Below are 14,566 nucleotides of genomic sequence, written 5' to 3'. Positions count from 1 at the left end.
TAGTACATTATTTTCTGAGCATACATAACGATATATTTGAGTTGAAAGGGGTTAAAATTGATAAAGTTCAAAATAGTGCCCATTTTCAGTCATGCCTGTTAAACCAGAAAGTTCAATGTGAATTGTGCTGTGGCTGTCTATTCACTCTGCTACCCGTAATAAAATCATGTAGTTATTGGAATTCAAACACCTTATCTTATGTTATACAGTATGGAAAAAGATTATGTAAATTCATCTTTGAACAAGTATTTACTGTCAGATGATTTGCCAAAAACTGATTTTTGTTGAACTAAAGCAAGTTTAGATCTTAAAAGTGATTACAGCGAAGGGATATTGTCTGATTCAGTTTACAGCAAATCAATTCTCAAAAATGTTGTGAGAAATAATAGTTGAATGCACAAGGTTTTTTATGTGGATTTCAGATTTTTTTATATTTATTTTGAAACCCACAAAAAGGTCAAAATATGTGTATTCCCTCTTGGTATGTAACGAAAGTCGAATGCCTTTAATTGAACATACTAAAACTGTAAACAGCGCTGCTTCTCTTATTGTGGCCATCGGCAGTATTAAATATTCAGAGATTTTTCTATTAAAAGCAATATGAACTATTGAACAGTAATATTGCCTCAATCTACTGATTTCTGACAAATCTCCTTGGGTGAAGATTTGGTGTAAACTCCACGTTTAATTCCTTTTTTTCTTCAGAGTTCCACACCGTCGTAAATCAGCCTCTCTACCTATGTCGCTCCACGTCGCTTCGAAATTGTCTGAACCTTTTTCAAAATCCTTTCGCGAACTTTACAAACTAACTTAGAGACTAACTTCCAGAAACTAGAACTCCAAAGTACTTATTCATAGAAAAAAAAGAAACGGAAAGGTCACGTGCACGTGAACTTGCTGGCACTCGCATTGCTGGAATTCACGTGCTACGTTCTTAAAATATTTTAGTGGGCAGATACAAATAAGATCGACACGACATTTGGCAACAAACTTTGACTTGATACTAATAATAGATAAAAAATTCCCTTCTCCTGGCAGTTAAAGACAAGTACAATACCTACTCAGGGTTTGTAAAAGCCTTGAAAGTCTTTGAAGATGCCTGCATTTACAAATTAAAATCTCAAGGCCTTGAAAGTACTTAAATTTGAGGTCTAAGGCTTGATTTTTGCAATGATTTTTCTTTAGCAGTTTTCAAGTTGAAAATTACATTACTTTCATGGAAAAGCTGAGAAATAATATTAAATGATTTTAAAACTGCTTATGCAAACCTTTCTAAAGTGGTCCTTCAATTTTCTAAAACTTGGCCTTTAAAGTCATCGAAAAGTCCTTGAATTTCAACCTTTGGCATCTACAGGAACTTACGCCTATGTGGTAATATATTATTTTGATTGTTGTCTAGTACCATAACATTTATTACACTCCAGCGGACAAAAATAAACACAAGTAGACTTATTTGTGATCGGCAATGATGAAATTGTGTCACGACACTAACGATGGCAATATGGCAGTCCCCTAAAGATAACTCCAGATGTGTGATATTGAAAGCCCGAGTTCACGCAGATCATTGTATGCGTCTAGTTGTCTTTGGTCGAGCTTTTCGTTTTTTACATGGTTTCGCTTTAATCAGTCTTTTACTGAATACTCCCTTTGGTGTTGTTGTTTTTTTTTTATGTTGGGTTTTATCTTACATTTTGTGTGTCTTTGTTTAGGGCAGCTCTTTGTGAAAGATACATTTTCTATTTATTTCAATTGAGATTAATAAAAATAAATTATTTGCGAAAACGGATTTGATCACTTGGGTCATGGCCAACGACAGAATGCTCGTTTTTAGCCCGAGTTCTCATTGGCTATTTGAGATTTCTGCCTTTGTCCGGCCAATTGCTTTCATTGGTTTTGGTTCTAAGAACCCTTCTAAATATCTAATACCTAGTTAATTCAAAGAAAAAAACCCCAACTTATCTGTTTTGTACCAAGCCTTTTCGTAGGGCCGAAGTTTCGGTGTGATAATGGAACCAGCTTGAACCATTACCACTGGGCATGTTAAAAGAAATTGGCCGATGTTCGTTCGCCTGTTTCAGTAACAATCTTCTTTTACTGCTTCGCTTTGCTTCTCTTCGTTTCTCTTTGCTTTGTATCAATTTGTTTGCTTAATGGGGCGTGTAAAGACTTAACGTACACTCAGGTAATAGTGCTTCCACTTACATTTCAGAATACAAGTTTACACTCCCTTTCGTTTTTTCAAATATTCTTCTTTCAGATAAAACAGTGCCACCCATCCCAGCTCCTTCTTATGGAAAAATTTGGAGTTTCATTTTCTGGTGGCGGTACTCGGTCAGCGGCATTCTGCTTAGGAGTGTTACGCAGATTGCTACAGAAGGAAATACAAATAGATTATCTGAGCTGTGTATCACGGGGCGGTTGCTCAGGCTCCGCGTACTTGGACTGGAAATACCGACATGGAAAGAAAGACAATAAGAGATGGCATCAGGAATTCTTTAACCATTTGAGAGAAAATGCCGGCTTGGTGTGCAACTTCCAAAAGCCTTGCCGTGGATTTGTGGAGTTTGTCATCTGTGCCATGATATTATTCGTTTCCGTTATAGCTCCTTTCCTCCTTTGGGGTTCATACGCCTATCCGTTAGCCTTCTTCATCGATTATGTGTTTGGTGATGTTCTCAGGGGAGGCACACGTTCGTGTCATGAAGTTGCAAGAGAAAGTCCAAATATTACCTTCGAAGACTGCGAAGAGAGCCGTCAAACGTCTTACATCAATAACAGCCGTTTTGTTCTATTCGCCGTGCCTGTTGGCTTTGCTTTCATATGCTTCGTATTGAAAGGCTACGTCCAAAGGGGAAAAAAGCTTCTGAACTGGCTTTTACTTTTAAGTGCATCACTCTTCGGTATCTTGTTTCTTCCATGGTTTTTCTATGTTTCTCTTCTTTTCCTTCCAGATTGGGTAAAAATAGTTCTTGTGATACCGATTCTCTTTCTTTGGATTTCATTTCCTCTCGTGCGCAGAAATGCTACTCTGATGGTTGTCATTTATCTCTATTCGTTTACTATTCACAGCAGAGTATTTCGCCGAAGTGTCTTTGGAATCTCCTACACTAAAAAAAGCTTCAATTATCTGTTAGCTGTGTCTATAATTCTATTGTGGTTCAATCCTCTGATTGAAAACATTCAACGAAGTCTTCCCCACATATGTGTCAGGTAAAAATATACGTATTTTTCTTACTAAGAATGCAATGGGACTTTTGATCAATTATATAACTAGTTATTTTATTCGTTCATTTCATTTTGGTTATTTCATCCAACCTCGTTCCCAGGCCCTTTTCCCTTAGCCGGGGGTGGGGCGCCCCATCCCCAACTCCACCCCCAATCAAGGAAAAGGGCCCTGGGAACGAGGTTGTATTTCATCGTGTTATTACAAACGTTCTTGATTAGTAGCAGTCAGCTGGGTGGGGTGGGTGGTGAGAGAAAGAATAGTAAAAGTATCGTGATCTTTATCAATTGTAATCTAACCTCAGACAAGGACACCACGTTACAGGAAGTGCCTTACAGAATGGTCCTAAATTGTACTGAGAAATGAATGAGACGGTCAAGTGAATGGCCAAAAAATGGGAAAAAATACAAACAAAAGTAGAAACATCGGACAAAATTCATGAATGACTACGGTCGAACCCCCCCCCCCCCCCCCCCACTTACGACTACATATGCTGACGGAAGGTTCGACTGTATATAACTTGAGACCGGCCACGCTTAAATGCACAAAGTGACTCTGCTTAGTAGACACGAGGTTAGCAAGAGTGAAGTTCCTTTTTGAAAAACGTTTCAAAAAGGCTTGTAAAAAAGATGGGTGATTTTGGAAACTTAGTGCACCGCAGTCGCTTAAATAACCTCTGTTTTCTTTTTCCTTTTCTTAAAATTATTTTTGTCTCTATCATTTTTGTAAGATGGATAATCCAAAAGGGGTTCTACTATCCACAGACTGTTGGTAGATACGGCTGCAGTGGAATCTCTTGGCGTAACCTCATCCTTTTTTGCCCAGTGTTACGAAAAATAGTATTGCGTGACTAGCGCTACATTCTAGAGGCTTCGTGAGTGTTCGTTGTTTGTTTATTTTTAGGTTCGTACGTGAGCGTTTCTAAATCGGTGTATTTTGTAATCCTTCTATAATTAGAACTATTACTAATTTAGAGAATTCTAGAAGCCTATTGTAAGAGTATATAAGTAGACGAGTCCTAGCGAAGTTTTTAACTAATCTTTCACAAGCGAACAGAGTTGGAGTTAGCCGTGTTTAGTCGAGCGTGACAAAAGCTGTATTTATTCAAGTTGGCGGAGGCCGTGTAAGTTTGTCGAGTACGAGTTGCTTAGAGTTCTAACTTGTGGAAATTACGTTCATTTTCGAATAAATCTTCTTGTTGTTGTTCCGACAACCCTGCGTTCAGTTTAGTGCCGAACAAACTTTCCTCAAAACATTCGAACACGTAACACCCAGCTTCCAGTATTTCTGGAGTCCAACGCATAACTTCCAGACAAGCCTTGACGTTAGATGATATGGATGACCTGACACCTATCTACATCGCTTGTACCACCGTCAACAGATGGCGACGCACCCCCTCTGCCAGCGAACCCCATTACGAAGTCCTTACCATGTCCCCACACGGTATCGAACGACTTGATCGCTGTCTTGACGAGCAAGAGCTTCACGGTAAGCTATTGCCCGAAGACATATACCTTTCCGATGCTGCGGCAACGTCGAATGCCGCGGTCAGCTATGATATGGGAGTACAGCAAAGTGACGAGGCACCCTCCCGGGACTTAAAGGTCATCTTGGGACTCTCCGCCGGGGCGTCTATTGTGGCTGATCAGAGGCATGAAAACAAACGACACTTCTGCGTAAAGGTGATCATGATGCATAACTGGTTAAGGGAACAGAATCGGATTGTAGTGGAGAATCCCACACATCCATCGAGCGAACATCTCATGAGAAGTGACAGATTTCTTGCATGATTGATGCAGTGAAAATTCTATGATAAGCTCAATTATAAATGCATTTTGATTGGTTGCTGCACTTCGTTTGCCTCTGTTTTTCTCTTGCCATACTTTGAAATCATCTGTGATTTTATTACGGAACAGACGTACAACATGGAATCTATTTGTTAACTAATAGAAGCCAAAATAGCTGATAACCTCTTTCGTTGTTGCTGCCCCTCGCCTTAACCCTTGCATTACCAAGATTTCATTAGTAATTCTCCTTACTGTCTGCTTACAGTTCTTATGATGTTAGTTTGGAGAAATCGGTATTGGATCAACTAATAATCCCCTAATTGATATTTTTCTTTATTCTCATTTCTCGTTTGATTGATAATCTATTGATACGGTAAGGAGAAATTCTTTTTTGGTCACTCATGGGAATTCAAAGGTCAGGAAAATTCGATATAACATTAGCGACAGCACGCTAGGAAAAAAAAAAAAACAGAAAATAATATTGTTCATTCCAAATTCAACCTACGATTTGTTTCTTCGTTCGCTTCACATACGTTATTCAACCAATAGACCTCACTTTGCATAGGCTTACCGGCCTAATAACCAACAAGAGATTTTGGGAGAACACGAGGAAAATTTGTAAATCACGAGCGAGAGGCAAGTGGTTAAAAAATTTTTCAAATGTTCCTCCAACATCCCGCGTGGGTTACTAAGCCGGTAAACTAGTTGTAATTCCCCCTTTTTTTTTTTTTTCAAATTTTGATTTTTTTTCCCTATAATTTTTTATTAATTTTTTCAAATTTCTACGCGTTCACCGGTGCATTAGACGACAGATTATAGACCAATTAGGTCGCTCACTCGTACTATCTCAGTTATTTTATAACCTTTACTATCACATATTTCATTCTAGAATCTTACTGTGCTAATAGAGTTTGTGCGTTTGGTTCCTTTGGCTCTCATTCTTACCCTGTTCGCGAAGATTGACAAAGAAACCGTCTTGGTTGCTGGAATGTTGATTCATTTTGGTATTTGTCTGATATTTTCCTTACTGGCGCTGGTACCAACTGGAGGAAAAAATGTCGGAAGACTTGAACGACTTGCCAGGTAACAGCTTGCTAAATACAATGATAGTTTATTATAGACCCCTTTTATAAATGGCTGCCGGATTAATATTCTTTTGTCTAAATTTAAATTAGCACTTCTGGCCCTGTTCTCCAGTACAAAATTCAAAAGAATACATTATCTCAAGCGAGGCATGAGGGGCTAATTGAAATTTAAACAAAAGAATATTGATCCGGCTGCCATTTAAGAAAGTGGTCTATACATCTTAAAAGTTTGAGAACACTTCACGGACAAGAGTTTTGGGAACTAGACACTTTGAACTGATGATAACCCAATATCTGCTACGGACATTCGAGGGCGAAGCATTACTCAAAGATATATTCTCTACGTTCGAAATTCTCGACTCCAGTCGAAATATCGGAATCTCTTATATCTTTCCCAGTGATTCTGTAAAAAAGGTTCACTTCATGATATCCTAGATAGTAATTACTTATTTTCTTCTCCACCTTAGTTATTTATATTTTATTCCATTTGAAAGATGGTTCACGATCAACGTCTCTTCCGTACACTACTATCGTTTAATGAATACCACCAACATAGGACCCAAACCCCCACCTGTTTTATCCTTGACTGACGGCGGCCACGTTGAAAATCTTGGTATTCTTCCCCTATTGAAACTGAGACTGGGAAAGATCGTGGTAGTGGATGGAGGACGCTCTATTTTAGACAAAGACTATGGAAAATCCTTGTTGATTGCTCTGAATTTGGCCAGGGAAAAGCTAGGATGTTCATTTTCAGCTGTGGATGGACGAGATATAGCCGAGGATATTCGTGATAACTTCGTGGAGAGGAGCCCCGGGTCACAGCCGAGCAATTACAAGTACGCTATATAAAGCAAGACAAGCTATCCCTGCTGTTTTTTTTTTTTTCGCTCCTGCGAAAACTTAATCAGTTTGCCCACCATAAGTTATACCAAATTCTTCCTATAACATACAGTGCAACGGTTTCAAAATCCATGTTTGTGTTTCCTGAATCCTTGCAACCGCCACAAGCGCATGACACTCAACTTGAAATGTTATGGATAATTTAATTTGGCGGCGAGGCTGGCGATGAGAAAACAATCCTCGGAGCGAATAGAATCGGCCAGATGTATTTTAATTAACCTTCCAAATTTTTTAACTAGTATCTATAGGGTGATTAGCAACAGATCCATTTTCCAAGAAACCAAACAAATGATGAAATCGTTATGGAACTTAACATAAGGAGAGAATGTGTTTTACAGAGGAGAAAGACTTCCTCAGGTGCAGAAATCTGTTGTCAATGTAATCTCCCTAATTTTCTGTATAGTGAATATATACTAAGCGTATACCACTGAATTGCAGATGACTGAGGAGCTATCAGGGTGTGAACTTTAAAAAAAAAAACAAACAAAACTTTTTGTATGATTTAATAATATTGCAACGGCAAAATTTATCTGTTCTCTTTCTTGCCCAATCTAGCCTAATCCTTTTTATAAAAAAGATAGGGCACTCGCTGCCTGGAATAAACACGGCTAGAGGACGGTTAGGCAAATTATAGGTCTGGAAATGCACCGCACCGACAGCTGTTGTAGTGTCTTATTTTTGTTTTTTTTTTCTTTTTTTTTTTTCCAGATTCAAAGTACATTATTATGACAAGAACGTTAACAGCGACGGTAAGACTAAAGTTGGAGAAGGAGAAATTCTGTACAAAGTCCCCAGGCACCCTGACAAAGCAGTGAAAACTACACCTTATGTGACCTGGGAAGAAGCATTACGTGACATGGATGAAGACCTGGAGGCTGGTCTTTGGGGGGCTGGTCCCGAGCTGTCATCGGAGGAAGCTAATCGCTTGACGTTCTGTTGCTGTGAATGTTGCCATGGGAATACATGTCGCAGCTTGTCTGAGGCGTTATGTGGGGTTTTCCCACAGCACTCTACCAATCATCAGTTCTTTACACCAACAATGTTCGCCGCCTACCATAGGGAGGGATATCGCGCTAGTATGGAGGCGAGAGTAGCCGAGTTTGTGTCCAATAGGCAGCAACCCTCTGCTTTAGGGACTATCTTTGTGTAATTACATATGAATAACCTGAAAACTTATTTTGTTAAAAGCAAAAACAAAAAAACAAAAAAACAAACAAACAAAAAAAACATTCCAAATTCCAGTTCGACCAGTAAACGGTGAATTAAAAAAGCCACCTTGAATGTCCACAGCTTAATTTCCTTTTCTCTCGCTTTTGTGGGATACATTGTCTGCATTCATTTGATTTTTAACTCGCTTACATTCTAGAAAGTTCACCATGCATCAGTAATGATAATAAAAAACCTTTTCCTTACTGTTTTATTCAATTGGATTACAGGCCAGCTGGTGAATTGCTATGGTTAATTAAATTTTTTAAACGTATATCATGGAGCCATTATTTTGACGCGGACCGCGTTGGTGTTGTACATCCGACTATGAATTTCAAAGAGTCTTCTCCTGACCTTACTACACATGTAAAGCAAGGGCCTGCCCCATGAGTCGGTCTGTCATTGGAGCATTTTCTTTCATTGTTTTTCTCTCTGTCAATAAGCTCCTGTAAGAAGACACACTTTTCGTTAAAGGTTAATTTTGTCTGCTTTTATTCAGAAAAGTCGTATTTTTGCAATTTTCGGATAGTTCGTGACCATGGATGCATCAACACAAGGGAACAATAACAATAAAAAGCTGTTTGTGAGTACACAAGTTAAAAGGTGGACCCAGTAATGAGAGCTTCTTTAGAGAAAAACGAAAACGCTAGCGTACGTGAAGGTAAACTTTAGAAAATGCATTTGCGAGGTCAGGAACCGTGACTAATGGCGCCCCACACTTCCCCCGTGCAATTTATCCCCCCGTCTTTCTTACTTGATTATAAATATGTAAAAATCAGATTCTCAGCTTGAGCCAACGATTTTAAACTGGGAGCTGGGTGGTGTTCATCTGCAGGGCCACACTTATTATTCGCTGTGGATCTTTTGCAAAGGGTTGTTTTTAGGCCAAGGATCTCAACAATGACGTAAAGCTTGACGTTTATGTTCAAAATAACCACCTCACTTTCCTTTGAAGACTCAGCCCAGGTATTGCTTAGCAGTAGTCATTTCATTTCGGTTTTAGGTTATATTTCATGCATTAGATCTGAATTTTTATAAAAACGTGATGTCTTTTGCATATCACGCTTATGTGTCGACCTCACTTTACCTGGCCCCAATGGGGCCAAGCCAATGGTTAGTTCAAACCGCCTCCCAGTTAGCTCAATTGGTAAAGCGCCGGACTGTTGTGCGGGAGGTCGTGAGTTGAAATCTGGCCGGAGCAACACTTAGGGTCTTTAATTAACTGAGAAGAACGTGCTGCCTTTGTAATAATATCTGCAAATGGTTAGACTTTCTAGTCTTCTCGGATAGGAACGATAAATGGAGGTCCCGTCTCCTGTAGGGTTGGGGTAGGAGACGTTAATTTCCCACACACGAGATTACTGTGTGATGGATGTCCTCCCCGGGGTGGGATGGGTGGGTAAAATGGGGGTTAGGTGTCAACTAGAACGAAAGTTCTGTTCCTTTCTCCTGCCATTCCTGTGACGAATAAATTAAACTTAAACTTCAACTTCAACTTTTGCTAGGATCAACAGATATCTAATTCAGGTATGAAAAGGATATAGGTTCAAACGAAAGAAACTGCACTTTACCTTGCCAAGTGATGATGCTCTTTTCGTGAAGAATGCAGAGCAGCGTGAATCAGGAATAAGTTGAAGATGTCCCTCTGTGTCAAAGAAGAACCAAAGAGATGTTGCCACAAGTTGCACAAATTAATGACAATGAATTGCAATGAAATACACGAACCTGTGCGTTACTGCCCCCAATGTTGACAACGTCATAACGGAGGGGTTTTAAAATGTCTACAGCTCTGTCGAAGTTTCCCTTTCAAAAAAAAAGAGACAAAATTAAACTTCAAGCATTTCATTGTTCCAGTCATAAGTCCGTCATGTGTTTAGTGAATAAAGGCTGATAGTTTTGAAAGAAACTGTTTGGGGCTGCGTCGGTGAGAGTAACGAAATAATTTGGATCTATCAACAAAGTTGAAATGGTAAATTGGCCACCGTAACGATTACAAAAGCTGACGTTTCGAGCGTTAGCCCTTCGTCGGAGCGAATAGAGGAATTGTGGGTTGTGTGTGCTTTTAAAGGCAGAAAATGGAGCTACGTTATTGGTGGGAACATGGCAACGAGAAAAACAAGAGTAAATTAGTGGAATGAAAAGCGTTCGTTGATCCCTGTGGGATTTAGACTGCCGGTTTGAAAGATGAGCCTGTTTCGCAAACGTGTCCTTTTATTCACAACACTGATAAAATATCGGGACCTAAGCGATCCATTAAGATCACCGATCACTTCACGTACACCTCCACCAATGTAATCTATTGCATAACTTGTACTTATTGCAAAAAGATATACATCGGCGAAACAGGCAGAAGACTGGGTGACCGATTCCGAGAACACCTTCGAGACGTGGAAAGGAATGACAAGGACACATCGAAACCAGTCGCTAGACATATTAATTTACCTAATCATTCTAAGCAACATATGGCAATCTGCGGTCTTTCCTTACACTTAGGTAACACGGAAAGCCGTAAAAATCTTGAACAAAAGCTCATCTTTCAAACCGGCAGTCTAAATCCCACAGGTATCAACGAACGCTTTTCATTCCACTAATTTATTCTTGTTTTCTCGTTGCCATGTTCCCACCAATAACGGAGCTCCATTTTGTGCTTTAAAAGCACACACAACCCACAATTCCTCTATTCGCTCCGACGAAGGGCTAACGCTCGAAACGTCAGCTTTTGTAATCATTACGGTGGCCAATTTACCATTTCAACTTTATTGATATATCCAAATAAGTGTTTAGTGAAGTCAAGTTGGGAGACCGTAAAAGAGGTGAATTTACCTTGTCAGCCTGTTCAAATGCTTCACAAAGGGCCAATCCAACCTCTCTAGATACTTCGCAATTTGTTCCTGAGCCATCCCTGAAAAACAAAAGAAAAAATACAAAACCAAAAACAAAAAAAAAAAGACATTATAAGGCTAAGTCATAATAATGATTGAGCTAATGTCTCAGTAGAACATGATCCATTAATAAAAAAAATAATTGAGAAGACAAATAACTTAGCGCCTGATTCCCCCGTTTTCAAGTTCCCTCCTTGCGTTGAAAACGTCTCGTATAAAAACAAAGAACTTCAAGATAATTATATTACTAGAAACGGAAATCACCCACTTAAATACGTGAACAAACGTTAACCTAAGATTAACGAAACGTGCTTCTTTTACAATAGTTCATGAATCTTTCTGCCGTTTGAATACATCGCCGTTATCAGTTGATTTCTTTTTTTAAGATCCTCTCACTGAGAACCTGTCACTGCAAATAATTTTACGACCACGAGCTGGAACAACCAAATCTCGTTTGCAGAAAGTGATAATAAAATTGTTGCTCGCTTGTCATAGTCTCCTGTTCAGTTCCTGGGAAAGTACTTGGTGATATAATCAGTTATAAATAACTATAACTTAGATCTACGGGTATTTTACATCGAAGGAAGTGTAGAAAGTTAGTCAGAATGCCACAAATCCATCAACGCTTGAGAGATAACTAAACACTCTTTCACTGAATGACAGGTTGTTGATCAGAGCGTTCTCCTACACTTTTTTCCATATTACCTAACATAATCTCTAAGTGACATCAATAGATTTAGTGTTGCATCTTCTTTCTTAGCTCCCAGTGTACACATCAACATATGAACATCATTGAAAACCTGAGTTGAAAAATATAATAATTAAATAAAATATGTAAAAAAAATTAATTAAACAATAGCTAATGAAGGATGTGTGAGAGACCTGGGCTTTGGGTGAGGAGAGGTCGGGGTGAAAGTAATGGCTTGTATTTTTCACTGTGCAAGACCACCCAGGAAAAGAGGGCGATTCTCGATTGGGTATTGTGAACAAAAACCAAAGTAATCACATCAGCCAATTATAACGAAAGAAATTAAACTATCACTAAAAACCAATGAGGACTCAAAATTAGAACTGCCCGAAGCGCGGGAAAACGCGGGGGTACCCAGTTTGCCATTGGTTCAAGGTCTGCATCTGATTGGTTTTTAAAAGGTGTTATGGGTTTTCTAGACCAATCACCTAACAGAGTGAGGCAAAATCTAAGCAATCCCCGATTACTTTTAAAACTCTTGAAAATTGAAATCAACAGTTACTAACAAATTACAGAAGCCGGGAACTCAAACATATACAAGGAGTTCCAGGAGATGGCCAACATCCCTTTAGGACTAAGTGACACTATGTCATAGACATTTCCCACGTAGTATACATGTAAAGCACAAAGAGAAAAAAAAAAAGACAAAATGCTTGGTGAGACAATTTTTTTCAAACCAGATGTATTGAGAAATACATTTGGAATAGTTTGAGCGCTATTTGTTAGAAGAGTGGAGGTTCCCTTTAAAGTGCATATGACACGAAATCATTTTCTCTTGTTTCTTGTAGCTGGATATCTATAGGAAACGTTTCGAAGCTTTAAAAGTGCTCAAAAAATTAAAAAAGCATGTTTTTTGCTTTCAAAATACGAAAAATTTGCCTTCAAATTTGTCCTGGAGACTGGGACCTAGTTTATCGCCGTCGAAGTTATTCGTGACGTCACATTGTATACCTTTGCCACGAAGGTCTGTTGTCGCTAAGAGGATTCTGCAGTACTTCGTAGTAGATAGATAATGCATTGTAAGGCACAGATGTCCAGTGATTCTAGTGATTCCTTTGTGTCCGACTCTTCTGAAAGTTCCACTGACTTCGAAGAATCTGGGTACACAATGTGACGTCACGTGCAATTTTGGCCGTGCAATGACCGGGACAAATTTGAAGGCAAATTGCGCGTATTTTGAAAGCAAAAAAAACTATTTTTAGATGTTTCCAGCTCTTTTGAGGTTTCGAAACGTTTTCTATAGATATCCAACAACAAGAAACAAGAGAAAAAAATTTAGTGTCATGTGCACTTTAACCATTAAGAAATGTAACATCGAAGCTTTCTCAAGAGACTGTAATTGGCATTTTGCAAGGTTTGTTGACATCGCAGTAAGCACCTGCGACTGTCCTCACCTTGCTAATTATGAAGATGATAATTTATTGCATGCTACACCGCCGCGTAACGATGACACGTACCAGAATGTGATCATCTGTGTGTGACTCCCACAAATGAAACAGCTCTCTCCACCGATCATTAACATCAACACCTAAAGGAAAAAAGCAAACAATGACAAAAAACATCGTAAAACAAAATAGATCAATTTGTGCGTTTAATTCAGCCATGCCAATAATTTCAGTATACAATAATTGCATTACAATGATTAATAATGCTTTAATTTTAAGGCTTTATCTCGATTGATACTTAGATCATTTGAATAGTACCTTGATTTATATATTGAATAAATTATTGATTGAATGGTTGAATAATTAGTAGACTGACTGCCAAATGATTAGTAGGATTGATTGTACCAAGGATTGATTTATGAATCGTTCGATAGATCAAACGATCGATCGACAAAAAAACAAATAATGATATTCACAACACATTTGCAGGTACGTGTTATCTCATTACCTTCCATCTGAAGTCTGTAGAGCAATGAGGAAGCGTCCACTAAGTCAAGCATGGCATCAGAATGGCAACGCTTCCCAACCTTTGACCATGAGAGAAAAGCTACACAGTTATAATCAGTTATAAGCGAATTAAAAAACAAATTGGCATAAAATCACTTTAATTTGACATGTACGTCGTGTATGGACCTATCAGATGTGACCTGATGAGAATTAGTCATAACAAAAATAAATCACAGGTTATCGATCACGTTTACACTACACCTCCTCGTCATAAATGTCCACTGCGGCTTGATGTTCTCCCTAATAAAGAAAGGCTGGCGTTTAATAGCAAACATGGTTAAAAAAAAATTACCACAGATGCGAAAACCAAAGCAGCAAACAAACAAACAAACAAACAAACAAACAAACAAACAAACACAAAAACCATAACATTAAATTTAAAGAAAGAGATAACAACCTTCTCGATGTGGTATAGCGCCCAGTGCCAGTAATTGTGACAGGCTAGCATAGCTCCCATCTACACAGGGTGATTGAAGGATGAAAGAAAGAAAGAAAGAAAGAAAGGAAGAAATACGAACATCTTTAACTTTTACAAACGAAGAACTGAACGTTGGCCATAAACCCCAGCCCTTCCTCTCTCAACTGTTTTCTCACTAATCATCCCGGTTTCGGGTCTGTGCAGTTTCATACGGAATAATGTGGCCGTTTTGTTGTTGTTGCTGGGGAAGCTTGAATCGGAGGGCAGAGAGAAGTAAGTTTGTTGAAACGGCTAGATGTATTTCACAGCACGTGCTGGAACACTGAGGGCGTAGTGCATACCACGCGAAAAAAAGAGACGAACCC

The 14,566-nt window shown here is 38.9% G+C and overlaps 2 protein-coding genes across 4 annotated transcripts in view; one reads left to right on the top strand and one right to left on the bottom strand.

The window, feature by feature from the left end:
- The window catches only part of LOC111319710 (tetratricopeptide repeat protein 38), a 31,716-nt gene that overhangs the window by 12,890 nt on the left and 4,260 nt on the right, over positions 1 to 14,566 (bottom strand). Inside the window, exons 7-11 of one of the 2 annotated variants that reach the window (XM_088750398.1) lie at positions 14,181 to 14,240; positions 13,985 to 14,023; positions 13,725 to 13,803; positions 13,289 to 13,359; positions 11,091 to 11,883 (exon numbers count right to left, since the gene is read on the bottom strand). In XM_088750398.1, the coding sequence (XP_088606524.1) occupies positions 11,785 to 11,883; positions 13,289 to 13,359; positions 13,725 to 13,803; positions 13,985 to 14,023; positions 14,181 to 14,240 (348 nt within the window). In that variant the 3' untranslated portion in view covers positions 11,091 to 11,784. Of the gene's footprint in view, positions 1 to 11,090; positions 11,884 to 13,288; positions 13,360 to 13,724; positions 13,804 to 13,984; positions 14,024 to 14,180; positions 14,241 to 14,566 lie in introns of those variants that run through there. The other variant, XM_088750399.1, reaches the window with a different exon arrangement.
- LOC148737467 (uncharacterized) lies at positions 1,916 to 8,475 on the top strand. 2 transcript variants are annotated; one of them, XM_088750404.1, is made up of 6 exons: positions 1,916 to 3,210; positions 3,954 to 4,069; positions 4,517 to 4,905; positions 5,900 to 6,093; positions 6,590 to 6,931; positions 7,704 to 8,475. In XM_088750404.1, the coding sequence occupies exons 1-6, from the start codon at positions 2,291 to 2,293 to the stop codon at positions 8,143 to 8,145; spliced, it is 2,403 nt and encodes an 800-aa protein (XP_088606530.1). In that variant the 5' UTR covers positions 1,916 to 2,290; the 3' UTR covers positions 8,146 to 8,475. The 2 variants fall into 2 exon arrangements, with proteins under 2 accessions (XP_088606530.1, XP_088606531.1); XM_088750405.1 differs by having other exon boundaries at positions 1,917 to 3,210; positions 3,954 to 4,042; positions 4,493 to 4,905.

The sequence above is a fragment of the Stylophora pistillata genome, chromosome 2 (genome assembly GCF_964205215.1).
Source record: "Stylophora pistillata chromosome 2, jaStyPist1.2, whole genome shotgun sequence".
NCBI classification, from domain to species: domain Eukaryota; kingdom Metazoa; phylum Cnidaria; class Anthozoa; order Scleractinia; family Pocilloporidae; genus Stylophora; species Stylophora pistillata.
This window is presented reverse-complemented; position numbering and strand designations above follow the sequence as displayed.

Excerpts from the sequence above, each read along its gene's own strand:
- LOC148737467 (XM_088750404.1), top strand. The coding sequence starts at position 2,291 with ATGGAAAAATTTGGAGTTTCATTTTCTGGTGGCGGTACTCGGTCAGCG. Across the intron at positions 6,094-6,589 it reads AGACTTGAACGACTTGCCAG|ATGGTTCACGATCAACGTCT; the intron begins GTAACAGCTTGC and ends TCCATTTGAAAG. Across the intron at positions 6,932-7,703 it reads TCACAGCCGAGCAATTACAA|ATTCAAAGTACATTATTATG; the intron begins GTACGCTATATA and ends TTTTTTTTCCAG.